Source organism: Pseudorasbora parva, chromosome 8, assembly GCF_024679245.1.
Source record: "Pseudorasbora parva isolate DD20220531a chromosome 8, ASM2467924v1, whole genome shotgun sequence".
NCBI lineage: Eukaryota > Metazoa > Chordata > Actinopteri > Cypriniformes > Gobionidae > Pseudorasbora > Pseudorasbora parva.
In genome coordinates, this window is record NC_090179.1 from 12,044,767 (window position 1) to 12,069,851 (window position 25,085).

A 25,085-nucleotide genomic window follows, 5' to 3' on the forward strand; every position below is an offset into this window, starting at 1 on the left:
AGGGTGACATACGATTAGACATTTTGGCTGCTTACAAAAACTTTGGCACAAGAGTATGAACATTTTAGATGAGTTAAAAACTACTCATCTAACCCATTAGGCTGCAGTGTGAAACTGTGATTAAAGGGTAACTAAACCCTAAACCAACTTTTTTTAGTTAATGATCTGCAAGACTGGGTCTTTATTAATGCTGTTTATTGATTAGAGTAAATATTTTGACATTTGGGTATAAAGTGTTTTAATTCTATAATATATGGTGTAAAAACGTCTTAGTGCTGCCCTCTTAAGGTTGAACGGTGGCTACTGCAGTTGAATTTTCCTATTGGACGTTGTGGTACTTCGTGACGTGGGATGGTACTTCCAACGGCTCACTATCCACGCCCCTGGCACGAGCTCACCACGCCCTGAGAAATGTTTTCCGTGATCACATGATGAGAACGGCTTCAGTCCAGTATGATGAGCGTTCATGTTAAATGAAGTAGAAACATTATGAATGAAACTTTCTCTTCACTTGCTTTCAACATCCTAATTAAGAAAATACAGATAAATAATGCAGTTGTAAGTACATGTTAAGCTTTTCTTCTGATATTTTTGCCGCCCGTCATGTCTACAGATAATTTTCATACCTCAGACGCTTTCAGACAAACCCTGACACGAAAATGGTTGCCGTGGTAACGAACAACAAATCCGTAACGTGCTAGACTGCTGGCATATGTAGTCTAACTTTTATTTAATGCATGAGGAATATTTAATATGAGGAAATCTGTTGTAATAGGCTATTAGGTTTGAACTTATTGGTCCTGCGCTTTTTAGTGGCATTCAGTATAAGGATATGGCTGTTGAGTGTTCATAGATTACACCTAACCCCAGCTGCTCCCGACGAGCTGGATGGCGCCTTGCATGGCAGACACCGCCGTCGGTGTATGAATGGGTGAATGTGAGGCAATATGTAAAGCGCTTTGGATGGCCATAGGGTCTGTTGAAAGCGCTATATAAAAATGCAGTCCATTTAGATTAGTTAGTGATCTCATTCTCTCTTGCGCTGCTGCTTCGCTAGCATGAATGAATGAATGAATGAAAGCATTGTCGGCATCGGGAGTTAAAGCAGTTTGAGCCAACAAACTCTGTGTCTACAGACATTTCACCCTCCTCCACTTCAGGTGAAGGTGGTGGAGAAAAGTCCTCTAGTTTAGATGACTGCTCTGTTGCAAAACTACTGTCCTCACTCCAGTCACTATCCATCTTTGCGAGTCTGACAACTGTCAAACAAGTTTTCACTATGGGTCTCAGGTGCACGCCCCCTCCGCTCAGCCCCGCCCTCGTCTCGTCCCCTCTGTCTCCGCTGGGCTCTGCCCACTTTTGCAGCATTTTTCAAATATTGCCAGAGGGCGGAGTTAGGCTGTGAACAGGGGTTTAGTTACCCTTTAAAAACTACAATTTTTTTTCTTCTGATTTACCTCAAGCGAAAGGTTACAGATGGTTAACCTGAAACAACAGATGGTGACGGAGTCGCCTTTTCTCTGGTTGGTTGCAACGAGATGAATGTGCACGGCCTCCTGTATACTGGGTTGACCCAAAACCAAAGAGCTGGAAATAAAGTGTATTTGCCTATGCCTGGCCAATACTTATTAGATGTTATAAATACAATGCCGATGTCCCTATGGGACCAGTGCCGGCCAGATGTACGTGTGCTATCTGGGTTCAGACATAACCAACTGTGTTTATGTAAACATTTTGTGTTTTTGACGGTATTATAGCACAATCAGATGCGAAAGATGAAGTCCAGTAATCAGGCGCTGTTTGACAGGCTTAAAGCTGCATGAACTAGCTTTTTTTATAATTTTTTTATGGTTGTCTGATGTCAACAAATGACGTTCGGGTGGTTTTTACATTCAAAAACATCATAAGGAATCAATAAATCAATCAACTTTATTTATATAGTGCTTTTACAACAATGATTGTTTCAAAGCAGCTTCACAGTGTTAAACAGGACAATATTGAGCAAAATTTGATTTGGCTATACAGCCCTTCTGGAGAAAACAGTGATGTTATCAGCTTATTTTAATTTATCATTTAGCAACAATGCTGGCAGATCAGTATTATAGTTTATAGATTTAAATAAGACCTAATTAATTAATTTTATTTGTATATTTAGTTAAATAACTTTTAGTGTCGCCAACTGAGCAAGCCGAGCCAAAGGCGACAGTGGCAAGGAACCAAAAGTCCACCAGGGCATGATGATGTAAAATAAACCTTGGGAGAAACCAGACTCAGTCAGAGACAGTTTGCTGTAAGATTTTTTAATACAGCAAGGCTGCAAGGCTGAGCAAGCAATACAGGCAAATTTCCTATTTTTCCCATGTGAAAGCATAATGCAAAGAGGCGTTTCCCAGTGTCATGGCACAAATTGTTAAGTGATTTTGATCACTTTCCCCCTTTTTCCATAGGCCCTGGGGTTTCAGCCCCACCTAGCCCTTATGTTAATCCAGCCCTGCATGCAAGATATATAAAAAAGTGAACCTGTACTAGTGACCCAAAGTTATTCAAGCACAATAAATTAGGAAGCGTCGGTGGTCATTTCAAGGTATATTAGAGTAGCTATTTAAATGTGCAATGTCTTTTTATGATACTGATTGTACTTTTGCATGATATTGATAGAAACAAGAATTTTTAAGTTGTTGACACTTTGCATGTAAACTGTTGATAATATATCACACAGTAGTAATATTTGTGAAGAAGACAAGGTATCATGAAGTAATAAATTTAACCTTACTGAATCCAACTTGTATATCTGAAGAAGAAAAAAAATATGTTGATAACTTATTGCTCATGTTTAAAATGTGTATAAATCATAGGATCTTTGTCTGTTGTCTTAACTCAGGTCATTGAAGGCTACATTTGATTATCAGAAAATGGAAAATGGAACATATTTGTATTTCATGTTATTTGAAAATCTTGGGAATATAAGATATGCTTTCTTCAGTTTAGGGTTTATTCTGTACTGTGCTATCGCATTATTTAATGTCATTATTATGCTTGCAATATTTCTGGAAAGGACTTTACACCAGCCCATGTACATTCTGATTTCATGTTTGTCTGTCAACTCTGTGTTTGGAACAGCCGGCTTTTTCCCAAGAGTACTGACTGACTTGCTTTCAGATACACATGCAATCTCCCGTGCAGCATGTATCTTACAGTCTTATGTCATTTTCACGTATGCAGCAAATGAGAATACAATATTAATGTTAATGGCATTTGACAGATTTGTTGCAATATGTAAACCTTTACAGTATCACAACATAATTACACCAAGCTTTCTAACTGTTTTAATAGTTATAAACTTGACTTTTCCGATGATTTATTTTGGTATTTCTGCTATTTTTCTATCCAAACTCACATTATGTGGTAACAACTTGTTTAAGGTTTACTGTCACAGCTTTGAAATGGTCAAACTGTCTTGTTCAAATGCTGTTGTTAACAATATCATGGGAATTTTTATATTGATCACAACTGCAATCATTCCATTAAGTTTAATATTATTTTCTTATGTAAAAATTCTAATAGTCTGTAGAAAAAGCTCATCACAAGTCAAGGGCAAAGCTTATCAAACTTGTATTCCACACATAGTGGTCCTTTTGAATTTCTCAATTGCCCTTATTTCTGAGGTCACTTTGAGTCGGCTTGTGACTTTACAACTTCCTATATGGTTGTCAGTTTTTCTTTCACTTGAATTTCTTGTTATACCACCCATCCTGAACCCTCTTGTTTATGCTTTAAACTTGCCAGATATTCGCAAAACAATTATCTGTCTTATGAATGGATCCAAGTGAATGATTTATCTAGTGTAATAAAGGTTACACAGAATATTACAGATTGTTTATAAGGACTATACATCAGAAAAATTGCACAGCAAATTTTAAGGAAATCCAGTCAAGCAGCAAATCTTTTTTTCTATTTCAAAGTTTTGTTCCACATGTCATGTATTTTAAGATATTAGTTTGGTACTTTATCTAATTGTTGTGCAGTACCTGATACGAGTACCTGTTCTCATGGACATTTTTATTTATTTGACAGTTATTTGATATATATATATATATATATATATATATATATATATATATATATATATATATATATATACTGTTTTGTTTCATGTTTTTGTCTCTATCACGACAGAGTAAAGAACCTAAAGAAGTTATGCGCAAAGTTACAATGCTAAAGTTAATAAAATGCAATACTTAAAAAAATAAAATAAAAAAGAAATTATTGGTTAATATATTTTCTATTTTTGTAAATGTAATGTAAAGTAAATCACTACTATCGCAACAAGAGTGTATATATATATATATATATATATATATATATATATATATATATATATATATATATATATATATATATATATATTCACATTTCATACAAAAAATATATACATTTGGGGATATAAAAAATGAAACATGACATAAAGGTCTGTCCTAATTTAGTTCTTACTCACACCTTAGCTTGCAGCAGATCAAAAATAAAGGAAGTATTTACCTTAGTAAATACCCAGAGCCAAACAGCCCTATACGCTCACTACGCAAGCTGCGTAGGGCCCCGCAATTTACTCAATGCCCCGCCTCCCCCTCGTGTCAAAGCGCGTCAATCAATGTTAAACACTGATGATAAAATTAAACGGAATTATCCTTCTGGCCATGAAAAGAGGGAAAAGACCACCATGAGAGTGAATTGCAGGAACAGCAATCAGTCAAACTTGTGTTCCCTCCTCAAGGTTTGATGTCAGCAAATAACAGTACCCTAAAGTTAAGTTGATGAGCATCTCTCTTCTGTTGTCTTGCTAAGCTGGACAGGCAAGCTATGCATCTCTTGGTCTGTCTAGCTAGCTAATGCCAGCCACTTTCCGGGCTGTGTTCTGTGTCTTTGTGCCTGAAAATTAAAATTATTTAAGTTTTTTTTTTTTTTTGATAAACGGCAAAGGTGTTTGTTTACTGCAGCTCGGAAAAGATCTGCGTCGCGCATGAACATGCGTTCATATGCGCGTGCACGAAACGAAACGTGTATTTTCCAGCAGAAATATCTGTGTGGATACCAGACCGACAGAACAATATGGGCATGATGATCCTCCTCCTCATCATAGGTGCACATAGGCTGCATAACAAGACAATGATTATCTAGTCTTAGTCAATGTTTAGTTAAAACTCTTAACTACTGCACAAATTATGCAAGATGGAAAGCAATGTATTGACAATTTGACATTGATTGACTATTGATTTATAGGCTATATTGAATGTAAAATGTTGATATTAATTAGCTGGACATACTGGTCAATATGGATGCACATCCCTCAGTAAATAATAACAATAAATCAAATATTGCTTTAACATGCATAATATAAAACACAGTAGCATCCAAAGCCATTTATTCTCAATTTTATGCATTTTTAATGTCAATAAATAAATGTTCACTGTTTACATTGTGAATTCTTGATATAAGGTATGGAATTTTTACTAGTAACAATGGGCCCTATTTTAACGATCTGAAACGCAAGTGTCAAAGCACGAAGCGCAAGTAACTTTGTGGGCGGGTCTCGGTGCTGTTGATATTTTCCCGGCGGGAAAAATGGCTCTTGCACCCGGCGCAAATCTAAAATGTGTTGGTCTGAAGTAGCTTCATTATTTATAGGTGTGGTTTGGGCGTAACGTGAATAAACCAATCAGAGCGTCATCCAACATTCCCTTTAAAAGCAGGTGCGCAAGTTCCGTTATGGATTGCTATTATTATGGCGTATTTACCAGGCGCACGCTGGTTTTCCTGGTTCTTGACGGACAAACCAATTTGTCATATGTCCTTATATACATATATGTCTTGCCACTATTGGGCAAACAGGTCTGATCCTTAATTACTACAATTAGCCTGAATAATTTGTAAGCTAGATTTATGCCTTTTTTTTCACATCTTCGTGGCACACCACAATGATTTCCGTCATCTCATGTGTTAATATTTTTTTAGTGTAACAATTTATGATTTGCAAAAATAACTGTTGCATCTGTGTAGATTACATGAGCAAAGTGTATGCGCGTTGTGGATGCTATACATTATGGTCAAGCATGCGCCCTTAAAATAGTATAATGAACAACGCGCAACGCGCCACTGACTTTAGACAAGTGTGGCGGGGCGGTAATTGGTAAAGATTCACACTAGTGTACAACTAGAACAAAGCAGACTACGCCACCCCGTTTCTATGAACGGGGAAATTTAGACCCAAAAATAAAGCACACAGGTTAGTTTCCACTAAGCACAAGAGACGGGGGTATAAATACAAAACACTTTTATTTCACAATAATAATAGTTAAAAATGTAGAAAAACGATTGACCAGACAAATGAAATCAAGAGAATCAAACACTTTTCAGGCTGAGGCTTACCAGTAGGGTGGCTAGCTGCACAGTGAGTATCTTAGGGCACACCACTCGCCCAAGTATGCTCCACACAAAACACTCACACCACACACACACACACACTCTAAGTGAGGGAGATGCAATGGTCACGGCAAAAACACTCTGTGAGAGAAACACCACCACCACAGGGTCAAACAGCTAGCTTCCCTCACTGGAGGCCTACAGCTCCTGAAATAAACAAAAAAAAAAAAAACAACAATTAATCAACACACAAAATTCACAATTTGTATTGGATCAAGCTCAAACCATAGATGATGAATATGGACAAGTCACTGGCCACAATGGTTCAAACGAAGATAGAACCTGTTACGTTTAAACCAAAAGCTCATGAACCTAATCACAATGACAAATCTTGAGAAGAACAAAAGCAAAACTGAAAATATAAAACAAAGCAAAAACAATCGGAGTTCAAATCAAGAAATCACAAATTAATCAAGAAGAAAACATTAAAGACATTAACAAATACTCAAATCAGTACATTTAAACCAAAAAAAAACAATAAATTAAACCTCCCAAGAACCAGATAATAAATGTTCTTCCAAGGCGTCCCTAGGAAGAACACAGGCCAAAAGAAAAATAAAAACAAATCAACACGCTGCGGATGGCGATTTCCAGTGGAGCTAATGTGCTCTATTAACGGCACATCTCTCGTTAAATGACGGCTCGAACTGGCCACCGTTCTCAAGCCACCAGCATCAGCGCGAAGCAACAAAACAAACAAGAAAACAGAAATCAAATGCCAATTGTCACAAAAATACTACAAATATAGCAGCAGAACAAGCGGTGCAGTCTTCAATGTTGTATAAGGAGTAACTTATTCGCCCTGCAGTCCACAGTGACGAGATGTTGAGCGTGTTGTATAAGGAGTAATTTATTTGCCCCTGCAGTCCAGTGACAAAATGCTCACGAGAAATTGCCCCCACCAGAAGTAGATTGCTAAACACACAGGTTCAGTTTACTCACGGTTTTTATCCCAAAACTCAACGAACGGCAAATATGCGGGTGTTCCATCAGCGCATACACAGACTGGAGTGAAAGACAGCCCGTACCCAACAGCAACGTCGCGCCAATCCTAAACACAACCTGGCTCCCGCAAAGCTGCGTGCACACAGCCACAAATGACAATGATTGTATCATGCCCATTCAGGTGCGTAAACTACGTCTTAAATACCCATGGAGCGGCAGCCAATAGGCTGTCACACCAGTCATTCAGGCGATAGTCGCGTTAAAAAAAAAGGGGCGGTACCCAGACTGCCCCACTACAATCTACCCCTGGTTCTTGCATCGTCGCCCCGACGGTGGACAAAACCCCACTACAGCCAAAAAAAGACTTAGTGCCAGGGCCTAAAAAAGGCAAAAACAGAATTAGACGCGGGAACTATGGTAGACACACCACTCCTCCCTGGTTCTACTGCCTGAGGGAGGTGGTGCAGATTAGGATGATGACCAGCGTTAGCTCGCCTCGTCCGCCGCAAGACCAGTTCACCATTACCAGACTGACTTACAGGTGAGGGTTCCCTGACGGACTCTAAATCTGAAGATACCACACCAGATGGTCCAGGAACCGCTAAAGTTGTAGGGGCAGTATTTTCGGTTAAGCGTCGAGGAACAAGGGCAGGAAAAGATGCTGGGTCCCTTAGTGTTGACCCACCAACACCCTGTGGAGTTTCGGGTACCAAGACCCACAGATCGACCTCCTCAGACGGAGAGTCATCCAATGGTGGAACCTCCACTACTACAGGGCCATCTGCAGGACTAACAGCAGGAGAATCTCTTTGTATACGGGTCTTCAACAAAGAGCGGTGAACCCGTTTTACCTTACTCAAATCATCTACTGGCGCAATTGTGTATACCGACCCACCTACCGGAGGCGCTCTCAAAACCTGATACACCACTGGGCTCCACAGGTCCTGGATCTTATGGCGCCCTCTCACGCCATAATCACGAAGGTAAACCAGCTGACCCTCCCCCAATGGTGTATCACGAACTTGCAGGTCGTGCTGCTTCTTGCGACGCTCGGCCATCACCTTCAAATGTTCTCGCGCCCCCTCAAAGGCAACCTGCAAGCGGGTTTGGTGCTCCAACACCCACTCATTTACGCCACCTGCTACCATTTCCTGGCTTCTACCTAGCAAAAAGTCAATAGGGAGCCTTGGCTCTTGGCCAAACATCAGGAAGTAAGGTGACTCACCAGTCGCTTGATGAGGGGTAGTGTTGTAGCAAAAGAGCATCTGAGGGAGAGCCGAGACCCAATCTGCCTTCCGAGAAAGAGGTAGGGTACGCAGGAGATTATGCAGGGTCCTGTTAAAACGTTCGCACTGCCCATTACCTGCTGGGTGGTAAGGGGTAGTGCGAGATTTCTCAATCTGATATAGACTACAGAGCTGCTGTATTAAAGAAGACTCAAAACTACGGCCCTGATCAGAATGAATGCGTCCAGGGACACCAAACTTGTAAAACCATTCCGCCACCAACGTGCGGGCCACAGTTTCAGCTCGCTGATCCCGAGTGGGGACTGCCAGGGTGTATTTTGTGAAGACGTCGGTCATCACCAAGACATTTTCCAACCCCGAGCGAGATGGTTCGAGCAGTGTAAAATCAATGGCCAAGATTTCATTTGGCCTAGAGGCTAACAGATGACCCATGAAACTACGAGCTACTGGCTGCGTATCCTTGGCGACCTGACACCTTTCGCACTCCCGACACCACTGGGCTACATCGGATGTCAGTCCTGGCCAATAGTAACGCTGTCGCACTAGCTCGGTGGTCCGTTCGACCCCTTGGTGTCCATGTCCCTGGTGCACTTGTGTCAAAACTTCACTATGCAAAACAGCTGGCAGGACTACCTGGAGAATCTCCTCACCACCGTTAGAACGAAACACACGGCGATGCAGAACCCCTTCTTTCTCCAGCAATCGATCCCACTGACGCAGTAAAACTAGGGCTGCTTTGGGCAGCTGGCGTCGCTCTTCAGAGCTGGGACGTGCCCCCAGTCTCCAGAACACCAAAATCTCCCCAATCACTGGATCTGCCTCCTGCAATGCCTTCATGTCACCTACCAGACTAGGAAACACAGAAACTACAGCCTGGGTAGCTGGCATCACTAGATCTACCCCTGATGCTTGTGCCAGGACCTTTGGTACCTCAGTCCCTGGTAACAAGCCTCTCACCTCACTATAACTAGCAGGGTCCTGTCTGGAAAGGGCATCGGCATTCCGGTTATTCCTCCCTGGCCGATAGCGGATACTAAAATCAAATGCTGCAAGTTGAGCAGCCCAGCGCTGCTCGGTAGCCCCAAGCTTCGCAGTGGTCAGATGGCTGAGAGGGTTGTTGTCCGTGTAGACAACACACTTCTGCCCTAACAAGTACTCCCTAAATTTCTCAGTCAAGGCCCACTTGAGCGCCAAAAACTCCAACTTCATGGAGCTATAGTTGGACATATTTCGCTCAGTGGGCCTAAGACTGCGGCTAGCATAAGAAATTGGCCGTACTTTACCTCCTTGTTCCTGCGAGAGGACCGCTCCTAAACCCCCATGGCTGGCATCTATCTCTAGGATAAACGGCAAGGAAAAGTCAGCATAGGCGAGTACTGGGGCAGAAGTAAGCCTCCTCTTCAGCTCATCAAAACACTGCTGGCACTGCTCAGTCCAGGCGCCAGAGAAACCTTGCCCAGTTCGTATTCTAGGCTTCGCAGCGGCCCATTAAGCTACCAACTTATGGAGAGGGGCTGCCAATTTCGCAAACCCCTCAACAAAGCGCCGGTAATAGCTTGCAAAGCCTAGAAATGAACGCAACTCTTGCACACTAGTGGGGCGCTGCCAATTAACTACAGCCTCAATTTTACTGGGGTCTGTGGATACTCCCTGAGCTGAGATAACATGTCCCAGATACTTTACCTCATGTTGGAAGAATGCACATTTACCCAATTTAGCCTTCAGACCCTCATGCTCTAAACGACGTAGAACCACCTCCAACCGCTCTAGCTGCTGTGACACCGAGGAAGAGAAAACTATGATGTCATCAAGGTACAGAAGTACAGACCTACATTGCTGGTCCCCAAACATCCGTTCCATTAAACGTTGGAACGTGCTTGGGGCATTGCAAAGCCCAAAGGGCATGCGGTTCCATTCGAACAATCCGAAAGGAGTGCAAAATGCGGTCTTAGACTTGTCCTTCTCAGTGACGGGGACCTGATTGTACCCACTGGCTAAGTCCATAGTGGAGAACCAGCAGGCCCCCGTCAAAGAGTCCAACGACTCCTCGATGCGCGGCAAAGGGAAAGCGTCCTTACGGGTCTTTGCGTTCAGTTGGCGGTAGTCAACGCACATACGCAGACTACCGTCTTTCTTTTTAACAAGAACAATTGGGGATGCATATGGGCTACAGCTCTCTCTTATAACATTAGCCTCCAACAGCTGATTAATGTGGGACTTTACCACTTCATATTCCGACGGTGGTATACGCCTGTACCGCTGCCGGACGGGAACGTTATCTAGCAGGGGAATATCATGCGAAATCAGGCCGGTACATCCTAGATCACCCTCGTGAGTGGAAAACACGGACTGAAACCTATAAAGTAGGTCCCTTACCTGACCCTGTTCTGTTTCTGATAAAACAGACAAATCGAGTGCGTCAATCTGTTCTTTAACGCCCGGGATGACCTCACCAGCGGGGGAATGTACTGTAGCTGCCACAGACCGGACCTCACTAACTCCTGATGGCAAACTAACCACACAAACATTATTCAGTGTACCAAGGACAGTGTTAGCATAGAGCAACACGTCAGTGGTTCCCACATTTACCACAGGTAAATAAACAGTACCTCGTGTAACCTGCACTAGTACAGGAGAAGCCAACAGACCAGCTGGTAACCCGGAGTCTGGGGGTTCAAAAAGAACAGTGCTTTTGGCATACTGCTCGGAACAAGTTGCTGCCACAAACTTCATCGTGCCACCTGGGATGCGACAAGGTCTCCGCCCTCGCACTCTAACTCTTCCTGAACGTACCACAAGCGACTGATTATCGACTCGACGACAATGTTGCAGTGCCTGTAAAACAGAATTTGGAACATCTATGGTTGAGAGTGAATCAAACAAGGCCGGGCCATGCCGTCCGAAAAGCCCCTGGTAGCATCGACTAAGGACATTCATTCCCAGAACACCTGGGACCCGTGTACACAAGCCACCAGGAGGATCCCGAACAACAAGCACGCCACACTCTGTAATTACGCGATCGCAGAGTTCGATATTCAACTCCATATATCCAATATAGGGGATTGAAAGACCATTAGCAGCTCTAAGCTGCAACCACTGACACGATTTAAGTCGATCCTGGCCCCATGGTTCGAAATGTTCACGAAAACAACTCTCAGTAATCGTAGTTACCATGGAGCCAGTATCCACCAGACAGGGCACTTGAACCCCACCAATTAAAACAACAAGGTGTGGGCACGATGACATTAGGTGCGACATATTTGAAACGTTTGAGCCAGTTACCTCCCCACCCGTGCTATGGCCCTGAAGCACGGTGGGTGCTAGTTTTCCGATGTTGCTGATGGGCCAGGCCGCCTACCTCCAGCTCTTGACGGGATAGAGGGTGAGAAAAGCTGAGGGCGAGAAGGGACACGTTCCTCGTCACAGTCTCTGGCAAAGTGCCCAGGCTTTTGACACCTTCTACAAATAACTGGTCCCTGCCGGGAAGATTGACCCTGAAACGAGGGAGCCTGTAAACGGGCAAAGCTTTGTGTGAGTTTAGTCAACTGTGCTTGCTGGCTTTTGAGCATATCCCTCAATTCAGCCATCTCAGAATTCCCAGGTGACCCACTCACCCCAACAAATGGATCCCCTTGTACTCTATATTGAAGCCCATGAACTGATGGAACAGAATGACTCCTGGGCCTTGTGGTTCCTGGCATGCCCTCCTGCTCCCATCTAATGGCTTCACTACGTACCTCCAACAAAGTTAACGTAGGTTGACGACGTATCAACTGCTTTAATTCACGACGCAGGGCGCTATCAAAAACATGTTCAACGAATTGGTCCCGCAGTAAAACATGTGAATTTGGCATACCATGAGGTGATCGTTGTTTCACTTGCTCAAGGAGACCCATCAGAACGAGGGAGAACTCCAACAGGCTCTCACCCTCCTGTTGCTTCCTCGAGAAAAAGGCCATCTGCAAAGACACATATGACTGCGAACAACCATACAGTTCCCGCAATGCCGAAATAATTTTGTCTGGGTCTTTACGCTCCACCTCTGGGCGGTACTTAATCTCTTCCCTGGCTTCCCCTTCTAAGTGGTCAAATAGATAAAACGCTTTGTCAGTATCAGAAAGGTGGCGGGCACGCATACAAGCCTGGGCCTCCTCAACCCACTCTTCAATACTGAGGCCGACCCTCCCATTAAACTTTGGACACTTTCGATCTCGTGGTACAAAAACAAATCGTTCTGGTCTAGTGACATCTACATTACTGGGTTGAGCTAGAACAGAAGGCCCAGGGGCAGGGATGTCACTGGGACCTGGGGGCACAAGAGTACGCTCCTGACGCAACCTCTCATTGTCTGCTCTTAACTGAGCAATCATCTCTCTTAACTCTTGTAACTCCTCTTCCATACTTGAACGATAGAGGCACTTACCGATGAAAGTACGCCCACAATAAGGGCTAGGTTATTACAAGACGTGCACTGCTGTCCTGCTGCCACTCTACACCAAGGAAAAACCAATCCTGCAAACTTGAACAAAAAAAAAGAAAAACAAAAAAACAACTATATATACACCCACGTCTCTGTCAAAAGTGGAACCCTGCCGACTACGCCAAAGTGTGGCGGGGCGGTAATTGGTAAAGATTCACACTAGTGTACAACTAGAACAAAGCAGACTACGCCACCCCGTTTCTATGAACGGGGAAATTTAGACCCAAAAATAAAGCACACAGGTTAGTTTCCACTAAGCACAAGAGACGGGGGTATAAATACAAAACACTTTTATTTCACAATAATAATAGTTAAAAATGTAGAAAAACGATTGACCAGACAAATGAAATCAAGAGAATCAAACACTTTTCAGGCTGAGGCTTACCAGTAGGGTGGCTAGCTGCACAGTGAGTATCTTAGGGCACACCACTCGCCCAAGTATGCTCCACACAAAACACTCACACCACACACACACACACACACACACTCTAAGTGAGGGAGATGCAATGGTCACGGCAAAAACACTCTGTGAGAGAAACACCACCACCACAGGGTCAAACAGCTAGCTTCCCTCACTGGAGGCCTACAGCTCCTGAAATAAACAAAAAACAAACAAACAACAATTAATCAACACACAAAATTCACAATTTGTATTGGATCAAGCTCAAACCATAGATGATGAATATGGACAAGTCACTGGCCACAATGGTTCAAACGAAGATAGAACCTGTTACGTTTAAACCAAAAGCTCATGAACCTAATCACAATGACAAATCTTGAGAAGAACAAAAGCAAAACTGAAAATATAAAACAAAGCAAAAACAATCAGAGTTCAAATCAAGAAATCACAAATTAATCGAGAAGAAAACATTAAAGACATTAACAAATACTCAAATCAGTACATTTAAACCAAAAAAAAACAATAAATTAAACCTCCCAAGAACCAGATAATAAATGTTCTTCCAAGGCGTCCCTAGGAAGAACACAGGCCAAAAGAAAAATAAAAACAAATCAACACGCTGCGGATGGCGATTTCCAGTGGAGCTAATGTGCTCTATTAACGGCACATCTCTCGTTAAATGACGGCTCGAACTGGCCACCGTTCTCAAGCCACCAGCATCAGCGCGAAGCAACAAAACAAACAAGAAAACAGAAATCAAATGCCAATGGTCACAAAAATACTACAAATATAGCAGCAGAACAAGCGGTGCAGTCTTCAATGTTGTATAAGGAGTAACTTATTCGCCCTGCAGTCCACAGTGACGAGATGTTGAGCGTGTTGTATAAGGAGTAATTTATTTGCCCCTGCAGTCCAGTGACAAAATGCTCACGAGAAATTGCCCCCACCAGAAGTAGATTGCTAAACACACAGGTTCAGTTTACTCGCGGTTTTTATCCCAAAACTCAACGAACGGCAAATATGCGGGTGTTCCATCAGCGCATACACAGACTGGAGTGAAAGACAGCCCGTACCCAACAGCAACGTCGCGCCAATCCTAAACACAACCTGGCTCCCGCAAAGCTGCGTGCACACAGCCACAAATGACAATGATTGTATCATGCCCATTCAGGTGCGTAAACTACGTCTTAAATACCCATGGAGCGGCAGCCAATAGGCTGTCACACCAGTCATTCAGGCGATAGTCGCGTAAAAAAAAAAGGGGCGGTACCCAGACTGCCCCACTACACTAGGTTTTTTTCTGGTCAGTGGCGCAATTGTTTAATGGAACAGCAAAATAGCTCCAGGGATTGTTTGCGCCGGAACACGCCTCCTTTTTTGCGCTGAACCGCTCAGGGAGCGCAAGTTTATTCACTAGTTTTATTCATGGCTTTTTTTTTTTTTAATTATTATTTTTTATAACTGTTTTAGTTTACCTGTTCTTTTCTTTGGTTATCATCATTTTGTTATTTTTAATTCTCTTTACATTGTATTCTTTTTCTTATGCATTTTTTAGCCCTATTTTAATTCCTTTCTATGTAAAGCACTTTGAATTGCCATTGTGTATGAAATGTGCTATATAAATAAACTTGCCTTGCCTTGCCTTGCCTAGTTTAGCGACGTGCTTCTGTGGAGGGAAAAGCGTGCTTTGCGCGGGTGCAAAATAGGATTGACACATGCATCGGTGTACAAAGTCAATTGCGCTGGGTGCAAGATAGGGCCCAATGTCTTTTTGATATCAGGGATTACATGTTCACTTGTACAAAAGTGAATTCTTGATATCAACAATGATGTCATCACTCACAGAGATTCTTGATATCTGAATCACTAGTTTGTTAAACATTACAAGAGCCAAGCCATACTATATATAGTATTTTATATTTGAAAATATATAAAAGGAAATCTGGGGGAGCCAGTTTGAATGGTTCTGATGCTGCTTAAAAATTGTTTTATCTATAATTTGCAGGTGCTATGCTTAAGGTTGTACGTAGAGGAGATGCTGGATCATCTGCCAGTACAAGCACAGACCCAGATGATCCACATCCAGCCTCAGCCAGTACTAGCACAGACCCAGTACAGCCTGATTGACCAACAGTAAAGCCGTCTTCTTCAGCAAGTACTATCTTAAGATTACATAGAAAATACTCTTTAATAAATATTGTTTGTTTGAACCTTATGCTTTGACTGTTTTGTATCAAAGGAGGAAGGATTTTATTCGGAGCACTAAGGTGTCAGGTGTAACTGCATGGCAATGGCAAATGGTTTAACCTGATAACCGTCACGAGGACGGTGACGCACTGAAACTCTCTTTGCTTAAATTAGCTCAAAATTACTATCAGATGTAAGTAATTACCTTGACAAACTATACATCATTAAAAAGATCTAAGACTAAAGTTTAATTTTGTTACCTCTGTTTTATTCTCAAAGTCTTATAATGACCGTAATGTGTTAATATGTGCCAGGAGTTATGAATATGATCTTGGGCGTCGCTACCTTTTGATTGTAATATGCGCGTCATTTGCTCCCATTCATAAAAAACTCTTCTCTGGTCGTCATGAAGACACTCGACAAAACAACTTCCCTCAGGGCTTTTACTTCAAATGTGTGCAGATGTGGAGAAATATTGATAGATTCTCACATGTTTGAGTCAAATTTCTATACAGAGAAGTATTATTTATTCAATCTTTATCCAAAATCCGCGGATGTATGATTATGAGCGCAGTAGACTGTGTTATGCTGTGTTTTCAATTCATTCTGGCAGCCGGAGGGCGCTGGAAAGCTGTACTACTGAAAATTCACCCCATGGGGAACACATGAAGAACAGACACACCATGTGACATTCAGGAAGTATCTGACATGACCAAAAACAGCTTTCTAGCGATCGTTAGATAACTATTTTATGCAGATAGACACGTTTTAAGACAATAAACACACAATCGCGGCAATATATGGTTGGTCTGTGTTCTTTATGCCATGTTGGGTGGTTTCATAATAGATGATATTTATAATGCAATGCTATTCCACATAGCTTTTAGCATTGTATATTTTCTGTCAGATTTGTTGACCCGAAGCTACATGAGATCACATATTGTTATATAAAACACTCGACATATAGATTATAAAGTGATATGAAGCAAGTTTTGAATAAAACATGATTTTAATCGTATAAATTGTTGTTTTGCTGGTGTGCTAAGCTAACATGCTAGCTTGCCCTAGATGCACCTGCCACTGAGTAAATACTTTATTTTTATGAACATTTTCTAAATGTAAAACTACTGAAATGCTTATTTGGACGAAATGCATTCAATAGAGTCTCAGTGAGGGTAAAGTGAGAGGTTTGATTTAGAAATGAGGTTTGAATAGAACAGTTTGAATAGAGAATCGTTAGTAATTATAATGCAGACAAAAGAATAATAATTAGAGCCATAACCAGTCCGCAGAAGTGTGAATGTGTGTTGGGGAGACAAACTGAATGGGGTAGTTTGCACCTCTAAACAATAGAGGCAAAATAGAGAATGAAAGCTGAGAAGACATGGCCATAAACATCAGTTGATATTTTAGAGATATCTCAAAATAAAATCACATGAAACGATCTTGTAAAACGTTTAATAAAATTCAGAGTTTTAGACTGATCATCTTCAGATCTGAAATATAACATGGTCAGACTTGTGGCTTTAGCTGTAGTGCATTTCTAGATTTCTCCAAGGCCCACTTCAATTTTATTTTCATAAAGATATTTCATACAAATACATTTCTAATAACTTTACAAAACTAGCTGTGTATAGCTAAAATATAGCTTTTTTTATTATAAAAAATATTATCATTTTGACTTTACAGTAAACTGCCAGGTGTCTGCTTTCAAATGAGACCATAATTATGCTTTTAGTGCAAAGGATTCACAAACTGTATTTGTTTTAGTCTGAGTATACATTTCTTAGGATTTTTTCAAAATTTAGAAATCAGCTTAACAGGTTAAATAGCTTACGGGTCAGGTAGGAGGGCCCCTTAGCAGATTTTTGCTTAGGGTCCCAGGGAGTTCAGGATCGGCTCTGTAAATACCCCTTCATACTACAGCCTTCCTTGCCACTAATCTTCCAAGGGGGAGCCTATATCTATGCTTATAAAAAGGGAGGAAAAAAAAGAAATGCAAAAAGTAACTAAAACTCTCTCTTACTCTCTCTTCTACTTAAACAATTCAGACAGGGTTGAGAGTGCTCTGCCAGGAATTAATCTTTGTACTATTCTTTGTGAACCAAGTTCAAGGGAGCATACATTAAACAGCCCTACTTAAAAACCCAACAGTAGTTGGGGAGGGAGACAAATGGAATGGTCTGTCTAGTTAGTGTTTGTTTGTCCCCCAAAAAAATAAAAAATTGTGTCTCTGTTACGTATGTAACCCTCGTTCACTGAAGGAGGGAACGGAGACGTAAGTCGGACTTAGACCGACGAATTGGGATCTGACTTTAGAGACCAATCCAACTTCGAGTGTGTAAAAACGAGCCAATGAAATTTGGCATGCGATCCACGCATTCGACGGTCCGCCCCGCGGGTATAAATAGGAAGTGGAATGGTAGATCAGCACTTTTTCTACTGAGGAGCCAACAAGTGACTCGGACTCCTAGCAGAAGCACAGCGCCTGGCGATGGGACATACGTCTCCATTCCGTCCTTCAGGGAACGAGTATAGTATAGTAGCCGAGGCGTTCCCTTTCAGTCGGTCACGTTCGACTTACGTCGAATTGGGATCTCTATTGAAAACGCCAGGAGGCTGGCTCTTCCAGCGTCCTGCTTGAGTGCACCGTACCGTCTAGTATGGTACGGAAGTCAGGGCTCCAAGCAGGGAGGACTGTCACTGCTGTTTCTGCAAGACCCACTCAGTGGCCCTCATTTATCAAAAGTGCGTACACCAAATTTCCAGCGTACACCTTGCATACAAATTGAACTTGAAAATTGAACTTGAACACCCAAACCCACGGTGACTTTGAGATTTATCAATATGGACGTTGGTGTACGGCACGCTCAAATCCTACGCCAGCTCAGGAGGTGGTGTACGCACGTTTGAGTTAGTGGGAAAATGCGCAGAAAAACAATTCCTAACACCACAAAACGCACTGACAAGATATGCTATATTATGACCCACTGTTAAAAACCACAACAAAAACATTCAGTGTTTATTTTTGTGCAACATGAACGTCAATGTTTTTGTGTGACTTTACCAAAGCGTTTGATTTGTAGGCATATGTATTCCTACAGTCGCGAGCCTATGCGCTTTACCGGCCCGCCTGGCCCGGCAGCTGCGCATGGACTGGGGCTAAAATAATTCAGACTGACAAAATAATAAAAATTACCTTCTTCTTTTAAATAATAATAAAATCAATAAAAATGACATTCTTCTTCTAAATAACAAGCGCCATTAATAATAATAATAATAATAAGAAGAAGAAGAAGAAGAAGAATCTTACAAATTGTCATGTAATTATTAATGTGAATGAATGGTACTCCACAGCACATCATCATCACTGTCCCAATACATGCCGTGATACGAAATTAAATGCTAATTGTTTCAAAACGTGCTGTAAAATAATGCATTGTGATGGTAATTTATCATCCAAACAGCTATTTAAACTGCTGGGGTGTGCTTCTCAACCCCCACACTATTAACAGTACTCGTAATTTGGGTTCGTATTTTGTTTTTGTGGGTGCCTTTATTCCCACTCTTTATACTCTTAAATAAAACAATTTCAGGTTTTTTCCCACTTCCCTGGTGATGGTCTCGATGTTGCGTGCCTCAATCATCTCACTAGTTCAGTAGTCAGAGCACTGATCAGGGAGTCAGCCCATTGACTTATGTCCTTAGTGCCCTGACTAGTGGACTAGTGAGATGATTGAGCGCGCCCGATCTCCACGTCGGAGAAGTTTCGCTTCTTTGCCGTCTTTCGTGTGTCCATGGCGTAAAATAAGGGCGTGCGGGAGGCGGAGACTTGAATATATAGGGGCGTGTTATTCTAATGACGTATTGCGTAAACCTGAATTGCAGAGGTGCGCACAGTTTCATAAATCAGGCGGTGAGAGGAGTGTAAGCATAATCTTACGCCAACATATACACCCGTTTCTACGCAAGATTGATAAATGAGGGCCAGTATGACTATTGGATAACGATGGGAAAGCGTGCCCGTCTCAGGAGATGGAACACTGCGGAGCCACGGCCCACGGAGGGCATGGTGGTGGAATACACATAAGGACTAACCTGGCAGGGTATTGCAACATATGGCAGTCTCTGGAGTGGTTCCAACCTAATTGTAGGGGGAAAAGAACACGCCCAGAGACGACAGAACGGGCTCTGTCCAGGGAAAGGGTAGCTGGTACTGTGGAGGAATACACATACAGGGTTGCTGTGAGGGTACCGCTACATATGGAATCCAGCCTACAACCACATTTCACAAGCATACGGGTGCAGGCCTAGCATCAGATGGTCCGCATCGTCTGACACCGTAGGGGTGACGGAGGAGCTCACAGGGTTAGCCGTTTCCGGGGAACACAACTTGAGACAATAGATGCAGGTATCCAGCCCAGAGGGCGTGAGTGGCGTTTGGAAGCCGACACTAGAACGGGCACTTAGCTCTACTGGCCACTGGGGGCGAGGACGCGGGAAGATACCGGCTCTACACGGAGGCTAGCAAACGTGTTAGGTGTCGCCCAGCCCGCAGCTCTGCATATGTCTGTCAGCGGGGCGCCTTGAGCCAACGCCCAGGAAGAAGCAACACTCCTTGTGGAGTGTGCTCTTACCCCGAATGGGCAAGGCATGTCTTGGGACTGGTAAGCCAAGACTATAGCATCCACTATCCAGTGGGCTTACCTCTGCTTGGAGACAGCCTTTCCCTTCTGCTGGCTTGCTCTGAGGTCCGAAGCTTTGAGTCCGGTCAACGTAAGTGCAGAGAGCCGGGACCGGACACAACAAGCCAAGCCAGGGCTGGGACTGCCTCCTCCGAGGGCAGCACTTGCAGGTTCACTACCTGGTCCCGGAAGGGAGTGGTAGGAACTTGGTAGGGAGTGGTAGGTCTCAGGACAAGAGGGTATTGAGTTTGGGCGAGGAGGATTTAGTCTCCTCGCACCTCTGAGGAACCTGACGACTAGGTCGTGCTCTCCTACGGACTTACCTTCAACTGTGTCGTGGTAAGCCGCTATTGCGGTGATGTACCCTTTGAGGGTGGAGGGAGACAGCCTTCGCTCCAGCCCATCTTGCAGGAAGGAAAGCACAACAATAATCGAACATCTTCGGGGGTCTTCCCGGCGGGAAGAGCACCACTCAACGAACAGGTTCAACATCAGAGCATAGAGGCGCCTCATAGAGGGGACTCTAGCTGAAGAGATGGTATCTATGACGCTTGTGGTAGTCCATCTAGAACGCGTCCCGTCCAGGGACCAGACATTAAGATTCCAGAGGTCTGGATGCGGGTCCCATAGAGTGCCCCATCCCTGAGAAAGAAGGTCCTTCCTCAGGGGAATGGGCCAAGGAGGGGCTGTCATGAGGAGAGTCAGTTCTGGAAACCAGGTTCGGTTGGGCCAGTAGGGCGCAACTAACAAGACCTGCTCCTCGTCCTCCCTGACCTTGCACAACGTCTGTGCAAGAAGGCTCACTGGGGGAAACGCATATCTGCGTAGGTCCCGGGGCCAGCTGTGTGCCAGTGCATCTGTGCCGAGGGTACCCCCAGTCAGGAAATAGTACCACTGGCAAAGGGTCAAGTCCAGAGAGGCAAACAGGTCTACCTGTGCGGCTCCAAACCGGTCCCATATCAGCTGGACCGCCTCAGTCCAAAGCGACCTCAGCTGCTTCTGACTCCACAGGAGGAGGTGGCGGGCGAGTTGGAGCAAACAACGGGAGCGTAGACCACCCTGACAGTTGATGTACGCAACAGCCGTGGTGCTGTCCGTACGGACCAGTACATACTTGCCACGTAGCGGCCCCTTGAGGTGGCGGAGTGCCAAGTGTACTGCCAGTAACTCGAGGCAATTGATAGGCCAATTCAATTGAGGCCCCGTCCACAGACCTGCAACTACATGCACGTTGTACGTGGTCCCCCATCCGTGAACAGCACAGCATGCCTGGATACTTGTTCTAGGGGCACCCCGGCCCGGAGAAACGAAGTACTGGACCACGGCCTGAAGGTTTGGCGGCAGTACGGAGTCACTGGGACCCGGTACAGTCCGCTCTGCCACGCCCACCTGAGGACTCGGCCATTGAGCCGAGTCCATTGAGCAGCGTTGAAGCGGTCTCATATGAAGCAATCCAAGCCGCGTTACCGCGGCTGCAGATGCCATATGCCCCAGGAGCCTTTGAAAGAATTTCAGTGGGACCGCTGTCCTGCCCTTGAATGAATTCAGGCAGTTCAACACTGACTGGACTCTCTCCTCTGTGAGTCCAGCTCTATACTGAGGTAAGAGATCCTCTGTGTGGGACAGAGTTTGCTCTTCTCTCGGTTGACCCGAAGGCCCAACAGGCTGAAGTGACTGAGCACCATGTCCCTGTGTTCGCACAACTGTCCCCTCGACTGGGCGAGTATCAGCCAGTCGTCGAGGTAGTTGAGGATGCGAACGCTGCGTTCTCGGAGCGGAACAATAGCTGCCTCCGCGACCTTCGTAAAGACATGAGGCAACAGGGACAGCCTGAAGGGCAGGACTTTGTACTGGTATGCCTTCCCCTCGAACATAAAGCATAGGAATGGTCTGTGTCGGGGGAGAATAGGGACATGGAAGTATGCATCCTTCAGGTCAAACGCTGCAAACCAATCTTGGGGACGGATGCATTCGAAAACGCGTTTTGCATTAGCATCCGGAACAGGAGCTTGCGCAAGGTGTGATTCAGGACACGCAGGTCCAAGATTGGACATAACCCACCCCGCTTTTTTGGGCACAGTGAAATAGGGGCTGAAGAGCCCCATCTTCATATCGGCTGGAGGAAACGGCTCGATCGGTTCCTTCGCCAGGAGGACCTCGATCTCTGACCTCAAGACGTGATCATCGCTGCTTCGCATGGAGGTGAAGAGGATGCCCTTGTACTTGGGCATCTGGCGAGCGAACTGAGGTGAGGACTCGGGAGGCCCGGGGGCAACCCGGAGTGTTGACTGAGTACTCCAGTGTTAGGCAGCGTGTGGGTGAGAAGGCCCGGAGGCGTCCTCGGTGCCCACTCTGCTGCCTGTTGCCCGGAGGCAGGGAGGTGGAGAACTCAGAACCGAATGGGGAGAACCAAAGGCGGCTCGGAGTGTGGTCTGAGTATTCCAGGTTGGGGCAAAGTGCGGGTGAAAAGGCCCGGAGGTGGTCTCAGTGCCCACACTACTGCCCCCTGGCGAGGGGAGGGGAGGAAAGAAGCGACAAGGCCCGGGGGCGTCGCACACTACCAACCTAGTCCTCTTGGGGCCCAGAGAGAGAGGAAACTGCTTTTGAAAATGTGGGTACCGCTGGACTCCCGAGAGCCAGTGGCAGAAACGTTAAACCAGTCAGGGACCCCCCGGTTCTCCTCCGGGGGGGTGGGGGAGGGATGCGAACATCATCTCCCTCCGAGCAGCTCCTGTTCTCCCTAGCCGGCCCGTCTCAGAGCCGCGTCCCCTTGCGCTTGCCTGCCGGTTAGCGGGACGCTGGATGGGTTGGGCCACTCCCTCGCCTGGCACCCTGCTTCTCCAGTGAAGGCTGCTGCTCGGCTCTAGCAGGGTGGAGGCGGACGCAGGGGGGGACCCCCTTAGGCAACAAGCTGGCAAAGGCGCTGCAACCGACAACCGGGTCCTCCGTCTGCTTCTGGGCCACCAAGAACTGCTGGGCAAAGTTCTCGATGGCGTCGCCGAGGAGGTCAGCCCGACAGACAGGCTTTTTTTCTCACGCATATCTGCCAGGTTAGCCCCCTGTTCCTGGACAACTAGTGTGGACATCGTCTGACCCAGGGAGCGTCCAGTGACTTTCGTCGCCCAGAGAGCGAGGTCCAACACCGCACGCAGTTCCTGCACAACCCCTGGGTTGGGACTACCACCGTGCATGCAGGACAGAGGGCAGTGAGAGAGGGAAAACCATTATACTTTTTTTTTTTTTTTTGAATTATGGCCCTTTTGGCATTCCATATTTCCCTCTCTCTGATGCAGCAATTGACATCTGTCCTCTGCCAGAGCTCAAAATTAAACGCTGAGACCTTTTCTTTTTTTAGGATCAGCAATTCCATTTTTAACTACCAGCAGGCATGTGAGACAGTGAACGTGGCCGTCAGAACGGCACACAGCGCACAGTTCACACACTGAACACTCAAGCCTCTATGAAAAAGGCAAGGCGTACAATGCACTGACATGGTCATGTTCTCATGAGAGAACCCGAACCACCCATGAACACCCAGTCTCAGCATGCTTTTGATGCGATAGAGGAGTGGGGGCCCGAGGGGACGTACCTGGCGGGGAATTCCCACTGTAATCCTCAGGCCACCAGCACTTATCAGCCAAAATAGCCCTTTTCCAGTAGCATCAGAAAATGAACTAGATCGGGGGATAGGCAAAGGGACTCAACCCCATATGAGGTTTCATAGTCTCGGCCGCGCATCTAGAGCACCGACTGACGGACGGCTACACACAGTCCGTATAGTGCAAGCCTGTGTGAGCTCTCAATGTTTGTGACAACGCCCAGCGAAACAACAAGCTCTTTTAATGTCTGGGGAAAACGGCCATCGAACCAACAAGCTCTTTTAGTTTCACTTTGTTTAGTGAAGCGATCACTTGCTGACGCGGCGTATCACCCATATTGCCAGTTTCTCTCACGAGACTCGATTCTCCACACTCTTCGTAGACACAGCAATAACACTGTTCGGCTCTGAAGTAGAAAGGGCTGATCTACCATTCCACTTCCTATTTATACCCGGGCCAGAGCGTGGAATGCGTGGATCGCATGGCAAATTTCTTTGGCTCGTTTTTACACACTCGAAGTAGGATTGGTCTCTAAAGTCAGATCCCAATCCGTCGGTTTAAGTCCGACGTACGTTGAACGTGACCGACTGAAAGGGAAATATATATATATATATATATATATATATATATATATATATATATATATATATATATATATATACATATTAGAGCTGTCCTTGACAGGATTTAGGATTTAGGATTTAGACAATCGAATCAGAATTGTCGAATCTCTCTATGGTCGACTGAATCATCTGTGTGTGTGAATGGGTTGGGAGGGGCACGACACTGTCAGCAGAAGGGTAAAACTATTTTTATTTTCCTTTACACACTGCACACAACAACAACTTTTAATAAAGCAACCAAAACTGCCTGCCAACTGACAGACGAACTGACAATGGCTTTCTTATTTAGGTTTAAATAGCCTAAAAGGTAATGTGGTGGATAAACATTAATAAACCGTTTTCTCATAACATGTTAAAGCCGCGATCGAAATACAGAACATCACACAAATATATAAAAGAACATTTTTATAAATAAACCTAAAAAATACCTGCCTAGAGAGGA

At 44.4% G+C, this 25,085-nt stretch overlaps 2 protein-coding genes across 2 annotated transcripts in view; both read left to right on the forward strand.

Moving 5' to 3' along the window:
• lipt2 (lipoyl(octanoyl) transferase 2) overlaps positions 1–25,085 on the forward strand; it is a 571,631-nt gene that overhangs the window by 100,228 nt on the left and 446,318 nt on the right. The gene's annotated exons all lie outside the window — the stretch shown is intronic.
• On the forward strand, positions 2,913–3,830 carry LOC137084140 (olfactory receptor 51I2-like). Its single transcript, XM_067450111.1, has one exon. It carries the CDS (start codon positions 2,913–2,915, stop codon positions 3,828–3,830), a length of 918 nt encoding a protein of 305 aa, XP_067306212.1.